At 45.9% G+C, this 25504-nt stretch overlaps 1 protein-coding gene across 3 annotated transcripts in view; it reads left to right on the top strand.

The window, feature by feature from the left end:
• Positions 1–25504, top strand: part of ASTN2 (astrotactin 2) — a 700161-nt gene that overhangs the window by 533260 nt on the left and 141397 nt on the right. For all 3 annotated transcript variants that reach the window (XM_045579858.1, XM_036432815.2, XM_036432814.2), the window contains one exon: positions 9692–9957. In XM_045579858.1, coding sequence (XP_045435814.1) covers positions 9692–9957 — 266 coding nt within the window. The remainder of the gene's footprint in view (positions 1–9691; positions 9958–25504) is intronic.

Below are 25504 nucleotides of genomic sequence, written 5' to 3'. Positions count from 1 at the left end.
ATTCGTTCACACGTGGGGTTCAGCCACCTCAATTGGGGCCAGTGGGGGGGGGGGGGTAGGGGGCTGCAGGCTGTTGGCTGGCCCCACCACTGATGGGGCCAGTTAGCCAGCCACAGTGGGCATTGTAGCACCTGGTTGCTGAACAATAAGAACTGGAATTCATCCATCGGTGTCATGAATATGTATTGTTTTAAATTCAAACAGCAACTTTGCCTTGTCCGTAATGTTATCTTTATTATATACATAGAAGAGCAGAGGCTGTGAGAGGAAGCCTCTTAACCTTGCCCATGGCCCCTGCAGAGCCTCCCCCAGGCCACAGTCACCTTTTGTTTGAATCAGGAGATGGTGCTTTTCCACTTGGCTTCAATCCTGTGGACACAGGCATGGCCTGCGAGGCTGCCTGAGGTGGGACCCAGTTTCCACTCCCCTGAAGAGCACAGCTTGCACACCTGTGCCCAGAGGCTCTGGTCACATGCATAGAAATCCAAACCCAGGTCTGCCTCACATTCAGACTGTCAATGTAAGAAACATCCAAGCCTACAAGAATTTTTATGAGTTTATTTGAGCCAAACTGATGTCAGGAAGCAAAATCTTAAAGGATTGAGATAATGCTCCCGAGAATGGCAGTTTTGCACCTTATTTTATACATTAGAATCAAAGGAGAAGACTTAAGGGAGTTACATGAACTCCAGTGTTGATAGGGAGGCAGGAGAAAGCAAAGCAAGGAAATCTCTGGGAATGGATAAAAGAAAAAAGAACAGACTCATACTTCTTAACAATTCACACGATAATAATAACCATGAGGGGATTTGTGGTCTTTGCTCTGGTGAGGTGGTTGGCTTTGAGGAGTGGAGAAGGAAATTACTTTGATATTCCAAAGAGAAGTTATCAGGTATGTTATTGTAGATGCAAAACAGGACAATAGGCAGACTCAGTTAAGGTGAAGATTGACCTTTGTTAGAGAAAAAATGCTGGCCTATGATATGACTACCAGCCATGTCCTAGCTTTTAGTTAGGAAGTTTTCATTTCTGACCATCCTAGGTGGTTACTTTAGGTCTCTTGAGTTTGTAAGACTGCCACTTAGGCCTTCTTGTCAGGTTAGTCTTTGGCTCATTTCTTGTCCTCAAGACCACATCCATTTCATAGTTGCCTCGGAGTTCATCCCTTCCTGGTACCTTCAGGATCCTGCTCTATCGATTGTCTCTTCTCTCTGCTTTATCTCCAACCCCATCCATCTCCTTCTCTCTGGCTTCTCCTTCCTAGCTCACATACTCAATCAAAGCTCTATTCTTAGGCATACCTTGGTCTGGAGCAAATCATCTATATATATAGAAGCCTAATATGCAAAGTGTCCCCTTGGGAGTTGGACCCACTGGGAGTTTGATCGTTCACTATGACATGCGCTGACCACCAAGGGGTGCGGCTGGCAGTCAGCAGCTGCTAGGAACCCTACCCATACTCAAATTTTGTGCACTGGGCCTCTAGTGACTCATAATTTCACTACCATCACCCCCACCCCTCCAATGCCTAGCTCCAAACCTGGCCCTGTACCCGCTTTCTAAGCAAATGCTGGTCCAGAACCTTGTACTTGACACCAGGCTTCCTTGAGTCAGAGCCAAGCCCTTAGGGTCTTCCCAGCTGCCCTCAGTGAGCAGCAAGTTGCTTTGCGCACAGGATTCATTCCTTGGCGTAGGAGGACCAAGTTTTTCCCAAGAGCAATCATCTTAAACGGACACTAGAGGGCAGCAGAAGACCACACATGGCTCTGTCAGTCTTCATTACTGGCTACAGCTCACCTTGTTTCAAGTGGCTGAAGGAAATGCTAAGCTTTAATTCTGACTGAACAGCAAGAGGGATTAAAAACAAAAACAAAAACAAAAACCTGTGTGGGCAGCGAAGGAAGCCTGAGCATCTCTTAGTATGTGGGAAAGTGCACCTTTGGATCCACTGAGCTGCCCTGGGATTCTTCACTCTGTGCCTTTATTATTATTTTTTTTTTTTTTTCTTTTACAGAGAGGAAGGGAGAGGAATAGAGTTAGAAACATCCATGAGAGAGAAACATCCATCAGTTGCCTCCTGCACAACCCCTACTGGGAATGTGCCTGTAACCAAGGTATATTCCCTTGACCAGAATCGAACCTGGGACACTTTAGTTCGCAGGCCGACGCTCTATCCACTGAGCCCAACCAGTTAGGGCGCCTTTCTTTGTTTAGGACAAACCACAGCAGAACCACAAGGGATTGTTTGTACTTAAAAAAATAAATAAATAAGGTAATTCTCACTTGCAAACAAAAGACATCAGCCACTGCTGTGCTACTGGTCAGTGTCCAGGACTCTCTCTCTCCAGAGGTGGACCTGAAGAAGATACCCTCCATGTTCTCATCAGGTACCCTCCATGTCACTCTGAGCCTCGGTTCCCTCCCTTGTGAGTGGGGGCAGCGGTCTCTACTCTGTAGGGTGACAGGGCAGCCATCTGGGGACATAGGTGTACATCAGTGAGGGCTGCAGCTAACCCGAATGCTCCGAGAAGGTCAGTGAGGAACTAACACCCCACTTTACAAATAAGAAAAGTGAGTAGAAGTGAAGTGACTTGCCAAGGATCTCAGATCAGATCTTGCAAACCCAACAACCTTAGATTTAAGCATCCAATTCTACCCTTGTCTACTGTGTTCCATTAGGGAGGGAGCAGGTGGTTGTTTTGTAGTGTGCTTTTTAAATATGCTTTTTATTAGTTTTTAGAGCTACAGGAAAGGGAAGGATAGAAAGAGACAAATATCAGTGAGCGAGAAACATCATTGAATGGCTGCCTTCTGCACGCCCCTCCTCTGGGGATCAAGCCTGCAACCTGGGCATGTGCCCCGAATGGGAATCAAACCAGTGACCTCCTGGTAATGGTTCAATACTCAACCACTGTGCCACCCCAGCCAGGCCAGAAGCAGGTAGTTTTAAGGAAAAATTCCTGACAGGGTGGTTAAAGTACCAGCAGGTCTCAAGGGAAAATGTACAGACTCAGATGCTCTCAAGCATGGAATAATGCTGGGGTGACAGCCCTTTTTTCTAGTGCTCCATATCTGGTCCAGGGACAATCCTCAAGCATGTCTCACTTTGGCAACCTCTGGGTTCAGAGTCAACCCTGTTCTGCTGCCTGATCCACCAAAGCTCCAGCAGGTAGAGTAGGACCCTCCCAGCTGCCCACGCACGGCGAATCCTCCGAGAGGCGCTCTGGAGGCCCCTTCTCACAAGACTTGGGATTAGGAGGCAGCATGTTCTTCCTGCCCCTCCTGGGTCACTGGAAACCTGCAATCTCAGGTCATACTAGCTCTCTGGTCAGCACACCTCCCTTCTACCCCTCCCTGTCTACCCTCTCACCTCGCTTTAGTTCCTTGCTCTGGCTGGGCTTGGCAGAGTTAGGGAACAAGTTTGGGTTCATCTCTTTCATAAATGCTGCCTACAGGGGCTTGGCTTTGGGATTTCACTTCTAGTCTGTCCCTGTGTCTCGAGAGAGAGTCCAGTGTGAACATCCTGTTCCAGCATCAGTAATAGGGAGTAATTGTGGCCATAATAATTGCACCACAGCAGCGACAGTAATAACAGCTAACGTGATTCAGCGCCTAACCTTTGCAGCACCTTATTTACTCCTCCCAGTAATGTTTTCACATCGGCACTGTTATCTGGGATCGGCACACACATGGTGCTGAACTCAGACTGCGGGATGGGAAGGGCAGATGGCACCACACACAAGCGCAGGCCTTGGCAGCGGCGGTGGAGCTGGCTCCTTCCCCTTCGTTAAGGACGTTTGTTCGGTTCCTGGAGCCAGGCCTCAGCTCCAACAGGAGACAGTAACTCCGCCTAAGAAATGATCCCGTTTTAGCAATTCCTGGGAGGCCATTGCTGCAATAAAGGCCATTCTTTACGATATAAAAGTCTCACCCTCTTCCTTCCACCCTTGACGTTGCTAATTTGAGCCCCTCTGGTCCCCGTGGAGCCATTAAATGCTCCAAGTGCAAGGCTACTGCCAAGCAAGCCCGTCTGACTGGGCGGCAGTGCCCCGAGCTGTTGCTGACTATTGGACAAACATTCCTACGACTTTGGCTCTCCCAGAAGCCCTTTGTCGGAAGCCTTTGTTTTGTTTGCTCGACGAGGCCAAGCAGTGCCATCACCTCCTGCCGAAAAGCCCTGGCCACCCTCCCAACACGGAGTTATCACTTCAACGGAGGCTTTTTTTTTTTTTTTTTTTTTTCAACAAAATAATGCCCAGCAGGAATTTGGGAGGAGAAAAAAGAGAGTTCAGTTGGCAGGTTCTCAGATGAATGGCTTGTAGTGTCATTGGGACTGAATTGGGCTTGAAACCAGACATGATCCTATTTTCAGAGCATTGTTCCGAGGGATGGGAAATGGGAACAGAGGATAAGACCCTTCAGAAATGCTCTTGATCTTTGCCTGTTAGAGACAGCCTGTTTCAACGGCACTCCCGCACCCTCAGTGGCCAGGCCCCATGTGAAAACCACAAGGAGGTCAGAGCAACCGGCACATCGATCAGCTCTTCATCTGTTAACTTTCCTGTTGAGAGAGCTAATTTTACGTTGGGAAGAGGTCACTTGTTTAGAAGCCGCCAATTCATTATCAATCCTTTTTAAAAAAATTTATATTCTTATTGATTTCAGAGAGGAAGGAAGAGAGGGAGGGAGATGAAAACATCCATGATGAGAGAGCATCATTGATTGGCTGCCTCTTGCACGCCCCACACTGGGGACCAAGATTGCAATCTGGGCATGTGCCCTGACCAGGAATCGAACCGTGGCCTCCTAGTTCATAGGTCAATGTTCAGCCACAGAACCACACCAGCCAGGTTAATTATCAAACTTAAAATTCACAACAGCTCTGAGACTCATCAGTGCTTTCATAAGAGCACAGTGATTGGGATATATAAATATATTATACTAAAGCCCCGGGGCACGAAATTTGTGCACTGTGTGTGTGTGGGGGGGGGGGGGGGGGGGGCAGGGTCCCTCAGCCCAGCATGCACCCTCTAACAGTCCAGGAATCCTTGGGGGATGTTCGACTGCAATGGAAGTGGGAGAGGCTGCCACCACCACTGCTGGCTTGCCAGCCATGAGCCCCACTCAGGGCTTCTGGCTGAGTGGTGCTCTCCCTGTGGGAGCACACTAACCACCAGGGAGCAGCTCCTGCATTTAGTGTCTGCCCCCTGGTGGTCAGTGCGCATCATAGTGACCAATTGTTCCGCTGTTTGATCTGCATAGTAGCTTTTATTATATAGGATATCCAATAAATGGTTATTAAAAGTATTATTGAAAGCCTACTGTGTTCCAGATACTGTGTAATGTGGATATATATGGGGATCAGCAAGACTAATACTGCTTTTGCCCTTATGGAACTTTCAGTCTGGAAAGTTCCATAGTGCTGGATGATCCATAGAACAGGATGCTAAGAGGGTTCTTAATGTGAAACCCTATTCTAGATTGGTGGCATGTGGGGTGGAGCTCAGGGAAGGCTTTGCTGAGGAATTGGCCCTTGACCTCTGACCTAAAGGATGAGTGAGAGTGAGCCAGGAGAAGCCTGGGGCTGGGGGTGGGATGGAAAAAGCATTCTGTTCAGAGAAGAGCATCTGCCGAGACTTAGGAAGGCACAACGCATATGCAAGCAAATTAAAGGCCATTGCAGCTGAAAGTAAAAGAACTAGGAGCATCAGCGTATGAATCTGATTGAGAGGCAGGTTTTCTGGAGCCCATACTACTTACGTGTCGTCTTAAATATGTTGGTCTTTATCCTAAAAGCAGCGACATGCCATGGAAGAGTGTTAAGTAGGAGGGGAATATAGGCTTCACCTTTTGAAAAGATGACTTTAGCCACAGCGTGAGGTGTCAGAAACAGTGTTAGCAGTTGTAAAATCTTCAGAGGGGTCTTTAAAAGGATAAAGGTCTTCCCTGTTGCCACTTTTAAGGCAGGACACAGTCTTTACCAAAAGGGCCATTGTTAATAAATGCACATGGGACTTAGAGATAAATGCTTTTCTCCATTTAGACATTGGGTTCCTTCCTTGTTTAGTGATGGAGCTGGACCAGATGATAACCAAGTGCATTCTTTTTGCAAAACCAGTCCTTAAGTTCGGCTGTGAATTCTGTCCTGGTATTTCAATGCCGTTTTCAGCCCGGACACGAGACTTTTAACTCCACTTGTTGACCTGATGGTTTGAAAAAGCTAAAGATTTATTAGACAAGGGCATACCAGCAAAGGTCTGTAGCCTGTTTTGTTGCTAAATGGGTATCTTTAACCCAATGGCTGTGAATGTATGATCAAAGGAATGTTGCATTTCTTCCCAATGACCTTATGTGCAAATGGCAAGGTGCTATGAGGGGCAGCCATCTGCATTTTTATGACAAGAGATAAGCCCTTGTTGGGTAGCTCAGTTGGTTAGAGCATCAACTTCATGTGCCAAGGTTGTGACTTGATCCCCAGTCAGGGCACATACTAGAATCAACCAGTGAATGCATAAATAAATGAAATAACAAATTGATGTTTCTCTTTCTTTCTCTAACATCAATAAATAAAATTTTAAAATACATAAAATAAGACATAAAAACGATGGTTGAAGTGGTGTATTGATTATCAGACAGACCGAGGCCAACTGCTGAAAGAATTACTAACTCACCGTGTCACTTGGCAAAGTCATTTTCCTTCCTTCGGACACCATCACCTCTTGTTTAAAATGGGAACGCTGTATTCAATTAGTGTTTCTCCAAAGGGGTGCTCTTCACTAGGTTTTGAAAGATGTCTTCTGGAGAAAATATGTCCTACTTTATTCTCCTTGGAAAGGTGCAATCCAAGTGCACTGATGGTCTAATTAATTCTGAAGGTTTTACTTTAATCCATCATTCTTCCACATTCCTGTTTTACTATCGGTGGAGCTCTCTCTGAGACTCAGTTTCCCCATTGGTAACCTAAGGCTACAGCAGAGGTTTCCAGACTTTTTCCACAAAGGATTGAGTAGTAAATATTTTAGGCTTTGTGGGCCGTGGAGTCCTTGTTGCGACTACTAACTTCTGTCATTGTGGCTATGCACAATAAAAAGCATGGAGGCTTCTGTGTTCTGATAAAACTTTATTTGCAATGACAGGCAGTGGGCTGGATTTGACCCATGGGCCATCGTTTACTGACCTCTGGGTCAGAGTATAAGCTAATGGCTCCCTAATGTCCTTGCAACTTTAATACCCCTTCCCCTTCTCTCCTGAACGGTTATTCTCTCCCAAGTTTGAAGTCATTTTTTCCCCCCTCCAAAACTGTCCCTATGACCTGCACTTCCAAAAGTCATCACCTTCATTGGATGTGTCTGTATGCAAGACTGTCTCCATCTCCCCAGCTGCCGAGATGCCTCCTTCACATCTTTGTTTTGTTTATTTCGGTAACTACCCATCTTTAATCCCTCTGAAGGACTGGTGAGCTGGAATACATCTTGTCTTCCTCCCTCAGAGCCTTTGATCTGAGGCTCATAAGCATTTACTGACAGCCAGACAGAAAAGGTGGAGCCCAGATCCCAGGCCCCAGGGCCCGGAGAGTAATGAATGAAGGCTGCATTTATTTGTATTTCTAACGGGTAAGCCCATTTCCAGTTCAGCTGCGTGTCAGTGCAGGCCCAGAGCAAGAGCAGGAGACAACCCTTCTTTCCCTGCCAGGCATTGCGGCCCAAGGCCTGTAGTTCCACTGAGGCAGGAGCTTGCCTTGACTTTACCAGGCTTGGGAGAAGCTGCCGCCTGTGGCAAGCTCTGCCCCTTAGTATAGCCTCCCTCCACTTCCTGTTTTGCCACTTGGACTGTGCATTGAAGATATCCTACACATAGTCTGCAATGTAAGTGGAACCCTCTGCATTGCACATATCATTTTGCTCCTTCAAGGTTTTTAATATAACCACTGACCCCTCTCCCCTATGAAATCTTATGTAGAAGGCCAGTCTGTAAAACAGATACCCTGTTTCCCCGAAAATAAGACAGTGTCTTATATTAATTTTTGCTCCCAAAGATGCACTAGGTCTTATTTTCAGGGGATGTCTTATTTTTCCATGAAGGAGAATAGGGTACACATTTATTGTTAAATGAAAATAAAGGAAATTTATTACTGTATACGGTACGGTAGTACGGTAGTTGTCAACACAAACCAGACAAACTGTGAATCCTACAGTATCAAGAATTTACTCATTTATTCAATGACAATCATGTCATCATCTTCTGGAACATCATCATAACAATCCAATTCCTGAATTTCCTGGTGAATTTCTTGTGACTCCATTTCTTTCAGAATCAGTGGACCAAATCTCTCATGTTTAGCAATAGCACTGTCTTTAAATGAGTACTTCTTGTCAAGGTAGCCTGCTTGCAGTGCATTTGCAATGCAACTGTCAGTGATTTTCTCCCATGAATTCTTCACCCAGGTCACAACTTCTTGCAGTTTAGTTTCCACAAAGTTTCTACACTGATTCTCTCCATTCTATTTTCAATGTAGTCATTAACTTCCAGGTGCAAATTGTCTTTGAATGGCTTGTTTATTACAATATCAAGAGTCTGGAGATAGGCCATCATTCCTGCGGGAATCATTATCTGATCTATTTTTCTTTCCTGATCTATTTTTCTTTCTTCATGTCTTTAGCATGGTGAGGTGCTGGCTGCATCGCAGACTAGCAGACCTCTTTGGCTCCCTCACATAACAAGTGGCAGCATTAAATCGACCCACTGCTTGTGTGGCCCAGGCTTTTTCAGTTTCAAGAATAAAAACGCCCAAAACACGTTCAATCTTTTCCTTCTTGCCCTTAGAAATGATTAAAGGTGGGATTTTAGTGCCATCCAGAGGAATTGCCAAAATACAGAAAACACATGCACTTTCGTAAGCAGTGGAGGGAATGTACACTAAGGAGGCACCCCGCTGTTCAATTGTTGTTTGAGATGATTGACCCATAAACACTGCAGTTTCATCCATAGCAATCATGTTGGAAAGATTGTATTTAGAGAAGTCAGCATCATCAATAAAGGACTTGAATGCAAGTGCTCGCTTAATAACTTGAGTATCTTCCAACCTAAACAATGTTGAAGTAGATCTTCTTAAAGACAGTTCACCTCCCTGAAGGAAATTATCCAGCCAGTGTTGTGATGCTTTGAAGTCTTTGGGGGCTATGTCAAACTGTGGTGCCATTGCAAGGGCAAATTCTTGAATCTGAGCCCTATTCACAACCAAAGCCTTTTCTTTCCTGTCAGCAACCCATTCACAGATCAGGTCTTCCAGCTCGAAAAATAATGGTTGCCGACCTGATCCACACTTGTGCTTTTTAACATTTCCCTTGTCCACTTGTTCAATGAGGTTACCATACTCTGCTCGCCATTTTAGGACCAATCGGATACTCAACATCTTCTCTTTGCAGAAAGCAGTAAGATTTTGGCCCCAAGAGCCATCTTTAAATATGTAGAAAGTGAGGTCCCAAGACAGAAGGGAAGATATTTAATGTAAATGGTAGAAGAAGGCTCCATTCTGAGCCATCTGGCCAGTGCTATTAGCAAAGCAACATGCACAAACCACTCTGTCATCTCTTCCTTTCCTGTTGACACCAGGTCCTTGCACGTCAGACTCATGGTGGGTTCAGAAGTCTGACCTTTTGAACAAATGCTGAATTTCTTTCTCCCTCTCCAGAGACCACAGAGCTGGGCAGCAAGAAAGAGCTCAAGTCCATGCCCTTCATCACCTACCTCTCAGGTCTGTTAACCGCCCAGATGCTGTCAGATGACCACCTCATCTCAGGTGTGGAGATCCGCTGTGAGGAGAAAGGCCGCTGTCCCTCTACCTGCCACCTCTGCCGCCGACCAGGCAAGGAGCAGCTGAGCCCCACACCAGTGCTGCTAGAAATCAACCGTGTGGTACCACTTTACACCCTCATCCAAGACAACGGCACCAAGGAGGTAAGCCAGCAACCCCCTGACACTGGCACTAAGTCAAGTCTAAGTTCCAACCCTTTCTACTCCTGCCCTGTGGGCCCTTGGTCTGTCGGGATTGTTGTTGTCACCGCCATCATCACCACCATCATCAGCATCAGCATCATCAGCATCATGACTAGCATTTATTGAGTACATATACAGCTGATAACACCAACTGATATCACCGACAACCTCTCAAATCTCACTGGTTTAATACAATATAGGTTATTTCTTGTTTGTTCAAAGTCAGTCCCAAATATATATATTCCATTTTTTGTTAATCCTTCCATTAATTTTTAGATAGAGTGGAAGGGACTGGAAGAGACCAAGAGAGAGAGAAACATTGATGTGAGAGAGACACATCGATTGGTTGCATCATGCACTCACCTGGAACAAGGCCAGGATCAAGCCTAAAACCTAGATACATGCCCTTGACTGAAATCGAACTCGGGACCCATCAGTCCGCAGACTACTCTCTATCCACTGCTAGAGCTCAATTATTTTTTTCAACACATAGCTTTATTTTGAGATGCACTTTGGGGATCCAGCCTGTTTTGTCCTGTGCTCCGTCCAGAGTTGAGGTAGAGAAGGAAAGAACATGGGGGGTGCCATGAGCAGCTGAAGTGGGTTAAGGCTGAACATGGCACCAGTCCTTTCAACTCCCATTCCAGTGGCTAGAACTCAGCCCTGGGCACACGTGTGTGCAGTGAGACAGAGACATGTTTTCGATCTGTGCTTCTCGGAGGAGATATGGGTCTGGTGAAAAACTCATGGTATCTGCCTCAGCACTATCCTTGGGTCACCTTCTTTAATTCACCCTTCAAAGCTCTGCTTTTCTTATAAATATTGGGTGGCTTCAAAAGAAAGTGCAGACATTGGACAATCTTTTGTTTTTGTAAGGCACAATTGCATATGATTCATTTTAATGTCATACCTGCTTTATAACTGAGGAAACCTCCATGATGTTCAGTGATTTGCTGAAAGTTAGTTTGCTCCAGAGACGATACGCTTTATTGTGAAATTACGTCTCCTCTTTTTCCTTTTTCTGCGTTTCTCACTTTCAGTTACGGCGTGCTAGGGCTGGAAGGGATCATATGCATGATTTGGTTCACTGGTGTGCAAACTCTTGTTCATGGCGCCCTGTTTTCACATGCAGTCTTCAGAAGCCCCATCCATAAAAGTAGGACTAGTGATGCCACTCTTTCAGTGAGGAGGAGGGAGGTGGATAAAGTGTCTCTACTTGGCCCCACTATTCTCTATACAGAAACTCCTTGACAGCTCTGGGTGTCCAGAGGAGATAATATGGTAGACTCCTGGCAAAGTCCAGTAGGATGTGATGGTTTACACGCCCCTCCCATAGCATCCCAATGAGCAAGTACCAGAGGTGATGGGGGCTTCTGAGGACTAAGAAGGGATGAGAACAAGAGTGAGGGAGAGTATCAGATACAAACCCAAGGCAGGAAAGACCATGCTCTGCACAGAGATGGAAAGAAATTCCCAACAACAGTCTAAAATATGCAAGGAGAGCAGAGATGAGACCAGAGGGGTAAGGAGGAGTCTGGTCATTTAGGACCTTGTAAACTGGATCATGCGCTTTGAACTCTAACTAGTGGGCATTGCGATGCTGAAGATGCATGGTCAGCAGGAGACTGATAGGGTCAGACTTGTGTGGCAGAAGGAGCCCTCTAGAGAGAATCCAGATGGCCATCCACGGGATGGAGTTAAGGTGTGGAGTATGCATGCAATAGAATACTGCACAACGGCCCAAATGAATGAAGTGTGGTGACAGTATGGCATGAGTGAACATAATATTAAATAAAGAAAGCAAGTTCCAAAGATATAGTTTAAATAGCATGATATCCTTTCTATTATTTTGTTTAAACACACACACACACACCACACACACACCCTTAATATGTTACCTTTTAGGAATAAATACTGGTGCAATAAACCATTTAGAAATGGAGTCGAGGAAATGGTGGGCATAGGGTTAAGGGTGATAGTCGCCTTGAGACGGGGAGGCAGGGGGATGGCATGAGGGAGCATTCATTACACTTACCTTGTCGGGTCCCCAGCTGGTGGTGGATTTGTGGGAGTTCATTAGAGAATTAACGCTAGCTAACTGACTAGCACCAACTGCATGTCACATGAAGCCTGACCAGGTGTCGTGCAACAGTGACCTTGAGTCATGAACCAAGCATCGCAAATGATCTAATTCTGTGCAGCAGAGGTCCCCAAAGTAACAACACCAGAACAGGCAGGTAGGCATCTGTCTCCACACCTCTGGCTTCTGGGCAGGAGTCCACTGTGGGCATGCTGTTGAAGCTTCCAGTGAAGACCAAGGTGGGTCTGATCAGTGTTATGTCCGCGAACAGTGGGTGGCTGATCTCCCTGTACATGGCTACCACAGTGTGTGAGGCTATTAACAGTCCCATGTACTATGTGAGCTTGCCCCCAGGACCACCATCCTGGGCCATCCCGCCCTCCGCATCTAGAAGTGGCACAATACCAGCTGGGTCCGGGGACTTTTAAAACTGGTTCTTGGCACATGCATGGTAGCAGAGGAGTGGTAGTTCCGTTCTTCTTTGCTTAGGAGGCAGATGACCTCATTTCTGAATCCTGCGCCAGCTTCCCTTGCAATAGTCAACTCTGGACCTTCAGGGAAGTCTCCCTGAGGCCCATTCAGAAGGGTGTGAAAGTGGCCACTAGATGTCACTGTTCTCCTTATAGAACTCGAGCCCTTGGCGCACTAGCCATGGAGTCCTCATTTTTGAGCACCTGCTGTATGCCAAGTACACTGTCATACCCTGAGAAGTGAGGAGTATGACGAGCAGACATGGTTTTTATCTGCATGGGATTTACAGACTTTTGGAGAAGACAGATATTAACAAGTAAAGACAGGCTGTGCTGAGAACCCAGAGAAGTCCAGGGTGGTGGAGGAAGGCTTCCCTGAGGAAGTGACACAGACTGGGGCCAGGTGCATAAAGTGTCTTGAACTGCATTTGGGGGAGGGGAGAAGGCTGAGCACATGCTCGGTTGAAGGCCCCGCTCCTGCGAAGGCCTAAAGAATGAGCAAAGGCGGCCCCTTTCCCTGGGGAACCAGGTGACCACTGATGTGGCAGAGACCGAAGCCGTAAGGCAGCCCCATGGGCAATGCCGAGGGGAGGCAGCAGGACCAGGCCAGGCAGAGCTGTGAAGGCTGGGGTGGCAAGGAGTGTGTTCCCTGGTGGTGGGGAGCCATGGGGAGGTTCGTCAGAGAGCGTGGATGCTGATTCTCAGCTCCCAGTGCTGCTCTTCTTTGTCCCGCACAGAAATGTTAGAGCTGGTTGATTAGAGCTGGCTTCTTCTGAGGCTCCAGTTTCTTCACCCCCCGTCCCCCCTTGAACCCCAAGACATGCTTGTTTATGTCTCTCGGAAGCCTGCGGGCTGTGGTGGTTGGGCATTTCCAGGGAGCCAGGCTGCGGTGGGAGCAGGCAGGACTGCCCCATCGCAGGTCTGGAAAGGATCCTGGAGGAGGGACTGCGGACTCGGAGGGAAGCCCGCCAGCATGATGAGAAAGCAGCCGTTCTCACTGTCTCCATCACTTGTTTTTTTCTTCCTCTTCCTAAGTTCCCAGTGCTCCTTCTCTCATGGTTTCTCCATCTTTCTGCCTTTCTGTTCAGTGGGTGGCAGAGGCCATATGCATAAAACATAAAGACCCAGACTCTGACACAGGCCTTGCCAGGCTGGGTACATCCTTGTTCATTTGTTCATTCTTTCTTTTAAAATATTTTATTGATTTTTTTTTTTTTTACAGAGAGGAAGGGAGACGGATAGAGAGTTAGAGACATCAATGAGAGAAACATCGATCAGCTGCCTCCTGCATACCCCTACTGGGGATGTGCCCGCAACCAAGGTGCATGCCCTTGACTGGAATCGAACCTGGTACCTTTTTGTCCACAGGCCGACACTTTATCCATTGAGCCAAATCGGTTAGGGTAGTGATCAGCAAACTCATTAGTTAACAGAGCCAAATATCACCAGTACAACGATTGTAATTTCTTTTTGGAACCAAATGTTTTTAAACTTAAACTATATAGGTAGGTACATTGTTATTAACTTAATGAGGGTACTCCTAAGCTGGCCTTTGCTAAAAACTCAAGGGGCCAAAGAGCCACATCTGGCTCTCGAGCCACAGTTTGCCGAACACTAGGTTAGGGCCATCCTTGTTCTTTCTGGGCCTTTCTTTCCCCACCTGAAAACAAAATACTGCCAGGAGGAGCAAACTTCTTTCTGGGCTTCCTGCAAGGGACTTCGTCTAAGTGGAATCAGACAGTAGAAGCTTCCCCTCCACCCAGGTTTGCTTGGAACCCTGCCTTAATTCCTCAGTCTTGGATGATACTGACTGACCTCTCCAAACCTCAGTCTCCACATCTGTAAAATGGGGTCTCACAATTTCTACGTCATGGGACTCACACGAGATAACAACCATGTAGTGCCTGCCTGGCTCATAGCACGTAACAGGCAGCCTTTTCTTACAATGATGAGAAACTGTGTGTGTCTAAACAAGCCCCTTTCTTTACCTTCGCTTCCTTTGGGACCTTCTCGCCTAGGTGGTACTTGATAATGTTGCAGGTGCCCAAAAGGCTAGGGTCAGGACAAGTAGGGTGGGACCTGTGTTTTGAATGGGAGAAGTCACCCGTGAGCCCGAAAGGGCAGCTCACACGTGTAGGGCGTTTTGGAGCATTTCTCGCTCTACAAACACATCTGGAACACATGCTCTGTGGGTAAGGAACACAACAGGTGGAGTTAAACTCGAGTAGAGCGACTTCCTCCTCCTGTAGCCCTTCCTAAGCAGGAGGGGACCGCTCTTCTACGGGAGAGCGCCCAATGCCTGGGGTTATTGGAGGTGCTGAGGCAGCCCCTTGTCCCATTCCAGGACGCACTCGGGAGCGCCAGGAAGGGGGTGTGACTGGCCTGAGGTCTCTGGGGCGGTCCTGGCTCTGCATCTGGACCAGGGCCTGGGTGTGCTCCCATAGCCTGGGGACCACTGGGCATAGAGCATGCCTTCTGCCCCAGCTGGACGAGAACCCATCATTCTGCTTCACGCTGTGGTTTAGAACAAGCCGAGCAGGGAAATGGCTTTGTGATGGAGAGTTTGATTAATATGTAAATCTCCTTCCTCACGTCTTCACTGACCCACACAGAGGCCAAAGCCGCGGAGCTTGGCCAAGCATAACTAGTACTTGATGTACAAGACTTCGTGTGCCTGGTAATTTAGCTTTTGGGTGAAGAAGAGGTGAGACTCCGAGGTGGGGACATAGAAAACAGTGTCCTGGGGAAGAGCCAGGCAGAGCTGGATTTGAATTCTATCTCTGCCATCGACTGCCTGGGTGACCCACGAGTAGGAAGCAGTCACTCTGAACCATCTGTCCCTACCCCTCTTGGGATTAAATGTTTTCTTTGGAAGAGCTAGAGCAGTGGTCGGCAAACTCATTAGTCAACAAAGCCAAATATCAACAGTACAACGATTGAAATTTCTTTTTTGAGAGCCAAATTTTTTAAACTTTTAAACTATATAGGTAGGTAGATTGTTATTAACTTAATTAGGGTACTCCTAAGCTGGTCTTTGCTAAAAACTCAAGGGCCAAAGAGCCGCAGTTTGGAGCATTTCTCGCTCTATAAACACATCTGGAACACATGCTCACTAGCCACAGTTTGCCGACCACTGAGCTAGAGAATTGGGACACCTGGCACCTGGAATCAGAGATACCTGGGACATCCAGGATCCATCCTTTTTTTTTTTCTTCTTAATATATTTTATTAATTTTTTACAGAGAGGAAGAGAGAGGGATAGAGAGTTAGAAACATCGATGAGAAAGAATCATCGATCAGCTGCCTCCTGCACAACCCCCGCTGGGGATGTGCCCACAACATGCCCTTGACCGGAATCGAACCTGGGACCTTTTAGTCCACAGGCCGACGCTCTATCCACTGAGCCAAACTGGTTTCAGCCCAGGCTTCATCCTTGAAAATTTTTTTAAAAATGGATTTTAGAGAGGAAGGGAGATGGGGAGGGAGAGAGAAACATCAAGATGAGAGAGAAACATTGATCAGCTACCTCTTGCATGCCCCCTACCAGGAATTGAGCCTGCAACCTGGGCATGTGCCTTGACCGGGAATTGAACCATGACCTCTTGATTCATAGGTCTATGCTCAACCATGGAGCCATACTGGCCAAGCTCTGTCCTTGGTTTTTATGTGACATTAGACATGGATGCTTCCACTGTTTAGGTCTCTGTGCCTTTATCTTTATGATAAGTACTGGTTAACTTTACCCACAGTCCCCTCTGGCCTTGTGATATTCAGATCTAACTTCTACCCTGAAAATAAGGAAAATATTTTGAGGTTGGAAGAGGCATCCTGGGACCTGCAACACATTTTTCATCCAGAGATAGTCCCAGTTTAACTCCTAAGTTAATATCGGGAAGGCAACGATATGCACATTTTGTCCTCTATCCCAAGCTCACAGCATTGATGAATGGAGAGGGATGTTAAGGTTATATCCTATTTGTTCTCCAGACCGACCTCTTTCCTTGGCACTGACACCTAGAAATGAAGAGATTTGCTCCAGGTGACGTAGCCAAGACTGAAATCAGAGTGGTCAGGCATGGCTTCCAACCTCAGAAATGCCACCTCTCTGAGGCTCAGTTTGCCCATTGTGAAGTGGGGGTGCTAACTGCCCCATAGGGCTCTTGTGTAGAAAAATCAGGAGCCCGCTGGCTATTGTTCTGAAGACCGTAAAGTACCCTGTAGATCAGAAGCATTCTCTTCCATTACCCGGGACAACTCCCCTGACTTCTGATAGTGTGAGCTGTGTGTTTCCTCTCTCTCTTTTTTCCTTCTGCCCCAGGGAGAGTCATGTGCAATTTTGGTCTTGTTGTGGTTGTTGGACCTTCCAGCAGTGCCTCCCTCTCGGCCAGAAACTCTTGTTTTCTCTATTTACACTTCTTGGCCCAGACTGAGAAGAGAATTCCAAGGATTGTTCTTTGAAGAGACATGAACAGCCAAAATCGTGCCCCTCGATGCCCACCCTGTTCTTAGTACCACCACTGCCACTATGGTTATCACAGCCACCCTTGCCATCACCGCCATTACCATGCACAGGGTGCTAGATGCATGCCGGGGACCAGGCTAGGAGATACAGAGGGAGGAAGACATCAGTCGTGCCTTCAAGGAGCCCATAGTGGGGTGGAGGAGGCAGAAGAGCCACAGGAGTAACTTTAATTACTTGCATCTGCTGCATTAACGCATCATTTATTTTCAAATAACACAACAGGCATTCCAACAGCATTAGAAAAGAGGGAGAAGGAAACTCTGAAAGGGATTATCTGGACATGATTCTTGGGGCAGGGCAGGTGGATGTGGGCAGAGAGTGGGGTAGCTCGAGGCAAATTTGCTGCTGCTGAAATAATACTGTCAGATACAAATCATCTGCGAAAGCTGTGCCGAGGGCTTTACTGCTCTATCTCATTTCGTCATTGGGCACCTTAGGAGGGAAGTCCAACTATCCCTGTGTAATAGATGGGGAGACTGAGGCTCGGAGGAGCTTGCACCCAGGTCTGTAAAACTCCAGGGCTAGTCTAGGCCATAGTTGGAAAATGAGCCCTCTGCCTCGAGAGTTCACCTGTTCTCATAAAGAAAATGTCCGCACGTGGCCACACTCACCTCTTGCGTGTCATCCATGGCCGCCTTCCCATGACGTGTGAGGCACAGAGCCCCAAAGGTTCACTAAGTCAGGGGTCGGGGGCATCTGGCCCGGGGGCTGTGTAAGGCCCACAGAATCATTAGACCTGGCCCTGCCAAGGCATTAGGGATGAGTAATTAAATGTTTGACCAAATATAGCAGGCTAATTTTTAAGTTGGTAATTCTGTATGGCTGCGAGTGAGGTTATAAATATCCAAATGGCCCTTGGCAGAGAAAAGGTTCCCCACCCCTGGGAAATCCTTGTCAAAAATGTTTGGCAAACCTTGGTCTAAGGCACATGTGTCAAACACACGGCCCGCGGGCCAAATCTGTCCCACCAGGCCTTGCAATGTGGCCCGCACCGCGCTGTCATCACTGCACTCCGCTGCGTTTCCATCACAATGACAGTTTATGACTGTTCAGTAAACCATTCGGCCCGCGATTTAGGCTGGATTTTAGATTTTGGCCCCTTCTCTGATTGAGTTCGACACCCCTAGTCTAAGGTGTATTAGACAAGAAGGGGAAAGAAAGCATGTCAGATACTACGTGCCAACCCTAGAGAAGACTAAAACCCAACAATTATTTTTAAAAGTTTTATTATCAAATATATTGGGGTAACGTTGGTTTATAACATTGTATAAATGCCAGGTATACAACTTTATAGCACAACACCTGTACACTATTGTGTGCTCGCCATCCGAGGTCTAGTATCCTTCCATCACCTTGTACAATATTTGACCCCCTTGACTCTCTTCGCCCTTCCCCTCTGGTAACCATTCTGTTGTCTGCATCTGAGATGTTTTTGTTTTTTGTTTTGTTTTGTTTTGTTTTGTTTTGTGTGTGTATTTTTATGAGAGAAATGTTACAAAAACCCAACTGCTACTGAGTGCCATCTATAGCCCTAGTATTGTAAAGTGCTCAGTTCTGCTACCACATATTTGAAGTATGCAGTTATGCCCGCTTCACCAGTTCGAAAGCAAAAACCAAAGGCTTTAAAGAGATACATAATTTATCTGAGGTCACACAGCTACTGACCTGTGGGGTCAGAATTCAGACCCAGATGTCAGCGTCTGAAGCTTACGCGTTTCTCACTCTTGTGATAGGTCTGAAAGGTTTGGGAGAGCTGAAATCGGAGTGGTAAGCAGGCGACTGAACAGTGGGCAAGTTTGAATGCTGTGCAGAGGGGTTTGGGTGCTAAACTATAAGGAGTCCTTCAAGATTAGCAGTCAAGGGAAAGACATGACCAGAAGTGAGTTTTAGGCTAATAACCACAGCGACAGTGGAAGGGTGAATTCCAGGGACCAGGGCCGCTTTATGGCAGTTTACTCCTTTGGGGTCTTCAGATCTCTGATTTTAAAGAGTCCTTGGATCTCTATTGTCAGAAAGCTTTTACAGCATTATGCATTCTTATAAATTCTCTTTTATGGAGAATAAAGATACATGGCATCAGCACATTTTTTCTAAATGCTGTTGACTCATATGTGGTGAGACATGAAATTACTTACAGGGGCCAGTTAGCTGGAGTGCCCACTGCAGAAGTCCATGTATGAGGTGGCCGGGAGGCTCAGTTCAAATCATTGTAACAAATAATTACCGAGGGTCTCCAAGGGGCCAGGCCCTGTTCTGGCCGTTTGGGATATACCAGGGAGCAAAACGGACATATATTTCTACCGTCTGGACACTTAATTTGGACTGGAGTATGTGTGGCAGACATAAACCATCAGAATAGTGAATGATAGAGTTTATTAGAAAGTGAAGGGGTGAGGGAAGTAAATCAGAATAAGGGGGTGAGGAGTTCCTAGCAGGGTGTGGAAATCTGAATCTCAGAGCATTTCCAAGTCCATCGGAATCTCCTGGATGGGAACAGATTCTTGGCTTCCTCTTCCTGATTCTATTTCTCTGGGGGGTGAATCTGTAGTCCCCATTGTCAAAAGGGTCCCTGGTGAGTGTGATGCACCCTGAGCTGGAGAACCACAACCCCAAATTCAGGGTTCATACATCTCTCGCTGTCCTCCTTCTGGAATTCCTTCGGGCAGCTCCTTGCTTGGGATGAAGAAAGTTTAAGTCCTCCTTGTTATCTGGCGAAAATCCCCTCTGCTGTTGTGGGCCACTTGCTCATTGTCTCCCATGCATTCTGAGGAGGTGACCTGGTGGGGAACCAGACTGTCAGGCAATCCTGGGCAAGAGCGGAGATCAAAGGGGAGAGCGGGAGTAATCCACACATTACTCAACATGCTCATGGTCAATTACAGCAGAGGAACTTAACACTTGGCTTGCCTACTTGCAGAACTGGAAAACGTAGCAATCTCGTGAGACCAGAAGACTACCAGATTCAATAAGATAGACAAGACGTTCAGACTCAGCAAAGGCAAACATTTTTGCCTGTCAGAGATTAGAGCGTTAGGGTGTGTGTGTTTTTGTTTGTTTTTTGGTTGTTGTAGTTGTTTTCCCACCGCCTGGGAGATGGAATTCAGTTAGCAAATGTAATAAAGAAGAGGATGGCAGGCTGTCTCTCCCATGTGCTTTTAAAAATAACAGCCATTTACTGAGCACGTCGGTTGTGCCAGGAGCTCTGCTCAAGTCCTTTATGTATGTAGCTCACTGATTCCTCTCATCAGCCCCACGTGGTGAGTTCTGTCGTTATCTTTCTTTTCCCATTTGGAAAAGTGAGGCACAGAGACGTTAGATCGCTGTGCCTCAAGGTCCTGTTAGTAACTGGTGGAGCCGGGGTGTGACTTGGACACCTGATCTTCTCACTTTGCTTACATTCTATCTCAACTAGCTACATTTGTAAATGAAGTGTAATAAATGGAGGTCTAATGTGTACTATTTTTAAAAATATATTTTTTATTAATTTCAGACAGGAAAGGAGAGGGAAAGAGAGAGAGAGAGAAATATCAATGATGAGAGAGAATCATTGATTGGCTTCCCCCCATTCATGCCCTCCACTGGGGATCAAGCCTTTAACCTATGCATGTGCCTTGACAGGAAATTGAACCCTGACCTCCTGGTTCATAGGTCGACGTTCATCACTGAGCCACAACTGGCCAAGCTAATGCGTACTATTAACATTATCACTACAATATATTGCTTTCCCCATCTACTGTCTTCATGCCTTCACATGATGGCCACAACTTTTTTTTAAAATATATTTTATTGATTTTTTTACAGAGAGGAAGAGAGAGGGATAAAGAGTTAGAAACATCAATGAGAGAGAATCATTGATCAGCTGCCTCTTGCACACCCCCTACTGGGGATGTGCCCGCAACCAAGGTACATGCCCTTGACTGGAATTGAACCTGGGACCTTTCAATCCGCAGGCCGATGCTCTATCCACTAAGCCTAACCGGTTTCGGCTATTATTTATATATTTATTTATTTATTGGCCACAACTTTTGAAAAAGTTGACTATTTCCTGCTCTCTGCACTGACTCAATCATTTCAGGGTTGGTTCCTTCACCCAATGGAAATGTAATGGCTTGTCCTCATCTGTCATAAATGGCTTTCTCTATCTTTTGATAGTGTTTTCTTACTCAGTTCTTATAATTCTGGAAACAATAAGACATCTTTGATGTCCCTCATTTTCACTGTCTGCACCTAAACCCTGCATGACAACCCATTAACAAATCCTCTAGATTTCTCTTCTTAATGATTTCTCAGATATTGTCACCTTTACCCAGTCTGGTTCAAGTCTTACCTGGACTATTGCAGGAGTCTCCTGACTGGTTAACAATGGACCTTGCCCGTCTAATCCAGTCACTTTCTTGTAGCCAAAGTGACATTTTCCAAACCAAAACTTGTTCACATCACTTTTCCTGATTGAAATCCTTAACTGGCTTCCCATTGTTCTTAGCATCAAGACCAAGGTGTCTACAATGACCTACAAGACTCCTTAAAACTCACCTTGTCCCCCTACCCTCCTGGTTTTCTATGCTCTAGTCACAGTGATCTTTCAGTCTCCGGAAACAATGACTTTCATCGTTCCCAGGAGCCTTTGCACATGCTGTTCCCTATGTTGGAATGTGCTTCCCCCCTCCACTCACTAGTTGCTGCTCATCTACCAAATTGCTGAGGCTTCCAGATTTGGTAAGACCCCCCGCGCCCCCCCCCCCCCCCCCGTGTGCTTGTTTACTTACTTCCTTGAGCCTTTTTATCTTTCTTCCATAGCAGTCATTATAGTTTCTAATATGCTTTTATATTGTATAATTGCTTAATTAATGTCTGTCTCCTCCTCCACATCTTGTTATTTTCATTAATGATGACAACAGTGCCTATGAGGAAGAAAGAGCTGGTAAACTTGGGAATACAGGCATTATATAGGCATCTAGTTGAACTCTCATCTATTTCTTGATTCTTTATACCACACATGCAAGGGTTATGGGGCCTGTGTTGAACAGTCTCAGTAATAGCTTGCTCAGCAACTCCTAAGCATCCTGGTTCCTTCACTTTTAGAATAGCCTTCCTTATTCGCCCTCAGTAATCCACTGATTAAAAAAACAAAAAGGATGGTCAGTTCACAGAAATTATAAAAGGATCTTTATCCCAAAACAAAGAATGTTGCCTCTGATAGTTGGTTCTAAGGATATGGTTTTTCCCCATTGGAAAAATATTAAAAATACTAAAAATAATTATGAGCATAGGTGTGTCTAGAATGACCTTTGTCTATTAATAGTTATTTTTAAAAAACACAACTCGGATTATGTTCATCTAAACCAGTGGTTCTCAACCGTTCTAATGCCTTGACCCTTTAATACAGTATCTCATGTGGTGGTGACCCAACCATAAAATTCTTTTTGTTGTTACTTCATAACTGTAATGTTGCTACTGTTAATGAATCGTAATGTAAATACCTGTGTTTTCTGATGGTCTTAGGCTGTACAGCAGCGGTTCTCAATCTGTGGGTCACAAAAAGGTTGAGAACCACTGATCTAGAGAATACCCAAATTCAGAGATTAGCCAATAGTCATTTAATTATCAAGTATATGTATATGTGTGTATACATAGACAGACCTGGCATTATTTTAGACACTTTATAAATGATCTTTAGAACATTCGTATTGATGTGGGTATTCATATGTCCCCATTCGACACACATGGAAAGTGAGAGAGAGTTGAAGTCACTTCTGTCAGTTGGCTTAGTGATAGCACTAAGATTGGAATCGAGGGATGTGGTTCCAAAGACCACACTCTGGACCTCTCTGCTGTGCCCTCCCTCCAGCATGTGTGGCCTCCTTGGCTGGGTTCAGGGATCTGGACTTTTTGCATCCAGCATGCCATGATGGAAGGGTGGCTCAGTGAGCCTGGAAATGGAAATCTCCTTTGTCACACACTCCTCAACCCAATATTGAAGGCTTCCCTTCCAGAGGCAGAGATAAGCTCCGTCTGGTCTAGACTAAGCATGTCCCCTCCTGTCCTCTGACCTTTCTTTCCCTGCCATCTCCCACGGGCTGGGGAGACCGCCTCCCTCCGATGCCTCCCGAGGGAAAATGTGGTGTACTGGAAAATGAGGTCACCAGTGGCCACAGAAGGGAAATTGTGCAGTCCTTCTTTCAGGAACTCCCCACTAACTTGAGCTAGCATTTAGCAATGTAAGCTCCATAATCTTGGACAAAACCTCCACTTGAAATCTTCCCACCCGCCTCTCACCTCCAGATGTTCCAACCGCAGCCGAGAGGAGTTGCTATCTCTTAAAGGACAACAGGCCTTAAAAGACAGGACTTGTCTATTGGGTGGGGCTGGGATCCTTGGCTACAGGCTTTCTTTAGGAAAAGTGTGTGAGTTCCATCCAGGTTTCCCCTCCCAAGACTGAGAGGGCCAGGAAGGGGGCCTTGTAGAAGACAGGCTCTGAGAAAAGGAGTTATCCTCCGAAGGACTTGGATTTGTACATGACTAGGAAGCCCTTGGCAGCTCAAGGTCACAGGGCAAGATTCCTTGGAAAGATGACTCACAGTGAGATAGATGAGGCTACTGATATGGCCGCGTCTTTTCCCTGGAGTTATAACTGATGTTTCCTATTGCTCATAATTGGTCTGCTATTCATCATTTTCATAATTGCTATCAATTCAGTGACAGGCAGGACAAATGGTCTGGAGATAGTTTGGAACAATGCAAGCACGAGCTCTTGCTACAATGACTGAGCAGGTCTACTAGGATAACATAGATGGGACATCCAGAGAACTCCCAGGCTTCTATATTTCAGAGTTTACCACTTATTCATGTAACAAGCACTTATGGAGCACCTACTTTGGGTCAGGCCTTGTGCAAGGACCTTATGATACAATAAGGCAAAGTACTCCATGTTCAGTGGCAAGAAGGGACATCCAAATAAATAATTCAATAAAAGATTGTATTGTAGTTCACTTAACTGATGTGTTGCCCGAGGTGCCATGGGGGGGGGGGGGGGGGTCTTCAATTCTGCTTGGGAGTTCGAAAAGGGTTTCCAGAAATGATCGCAGTTGTAGTGGGTCTTAAATAAGTATGTGATGTGATCAAAGGCAGAACGCAGGAAAGGCATTCTAAACCAAGGGAAACCACATGCAAACACACAGTGGCATGAAGTTTGTTTCCCATCTGGTCCATGCCGAGTGGTTCAGTGTAGCTGGTATGTAGGACTGGGGCAGCCTGTGGTGCTGGGCTGTGAGCTGGAGAGATTGTTTGGCACCACTGCACGAAGAGCCCTGTGCGCCAGGCTAAGAAGCAGAATGTTTATACTTGTATTAGTCAAAGCTTTTTAGTGGTGAAAAACAGAAACACACTGAAACTTTCTAAGCAAAAACAAAACAAAACAAAACAAAAACAAGAAGGAAAAATTATTATCATGATGGAGTGATTTCTCATGTAACTCGAGGACGGAAAGTACGGCGGAACTATCGGCATGCAGGAAGCCACTCTGAGTAGTGACCTAGAGCCTGTCATCTCTGCTTCTCACTGCGCTTAAGGTCTTTCTCTTCCTCAGCCTGTCATCTCTGCTTCTCACTGCGCTTAAGGTCTTTTTCTCCCTCTCCCCTCCCTCCTCATTAACTTCCCTTCTCTTTTTTTTCTCCCTCTCTCTTCTTTTCTGGTCTTCATGCATAGCTCAGAATGAGAAGCCTACCTAACCAAGTCCAGCTTTGTGTGTCATACCAGTTGAAGCCCTCAGAGATGCCCATGAACCTTGTGAATATAAATTTCTAGAAAAGCCCAGCCAGCGTGGCTCAGTGATTGATCATCAACCTATGAACCAGGAAGGCATGGTTTGAGTCCCAGTTCAGGCACATGTCCAGGTTTCAGGATCGATCTCCACTGTGGGGCATATAGGAGCCAATCAATGATTCTCTCATCATTGATGTTTCTATTTCTCTTTCTGAACTCAATAAAAATATATTTAAAATAAATAAGTTTCCAGAAAACAAAATCTGATGGGTCTTGTTTGAGCCAAGTAATTAATTTTGATCTCACTACCCTTGGCCAAAGTAAGGTTATTTAGCTCAAATATCACCACCAAACTGTTTCTTATAGCTGATACTTGGAAGATAGCTATTAAAATCCTGTGATTCATTTTTTATTCTTAAATGGAGGTTCCCCTAATCCAGGGGGATACGTTATGATATGCTAAGATATACCCAAAGGCACAGGATAGAGATATCAGAGATTTTGAAGGTAATGGTAAATAAGAATCACTCTCCTAGATTGCAGCTCAGTAGGTCTAAGCTTGGCCTGTGAGAATGAATTTCTAACAAGTGCTTCACATCATTAATAAAGCAAGAGGTCCAGGGTATCACATTATGGGAAATATTTTGGGGGAATGTATTATTTTAATATTAAAAC

Source organism: Pipistrellus kuhlii, unplaced genomic scaffold (assembly GCF_014108245.1).
Source record: "Pipistrellus kuhlii isolate mPipKuh1 unplaced genomic scaffold, mPipKuh1.p scaffold_m20_p_12, whole genome shotgun sequence".
Taxonomy (NCBI): domain Eukaryota; kingdom Metazoa; phylum Chordata; class Mammalia; order Chiroptera; family Vespertilionidae; genus Pipistrellus; species Pipistrellus kuhlii.
This window is presented reverse-complemented; position numbering and strand designations above follow the sequence as displayed.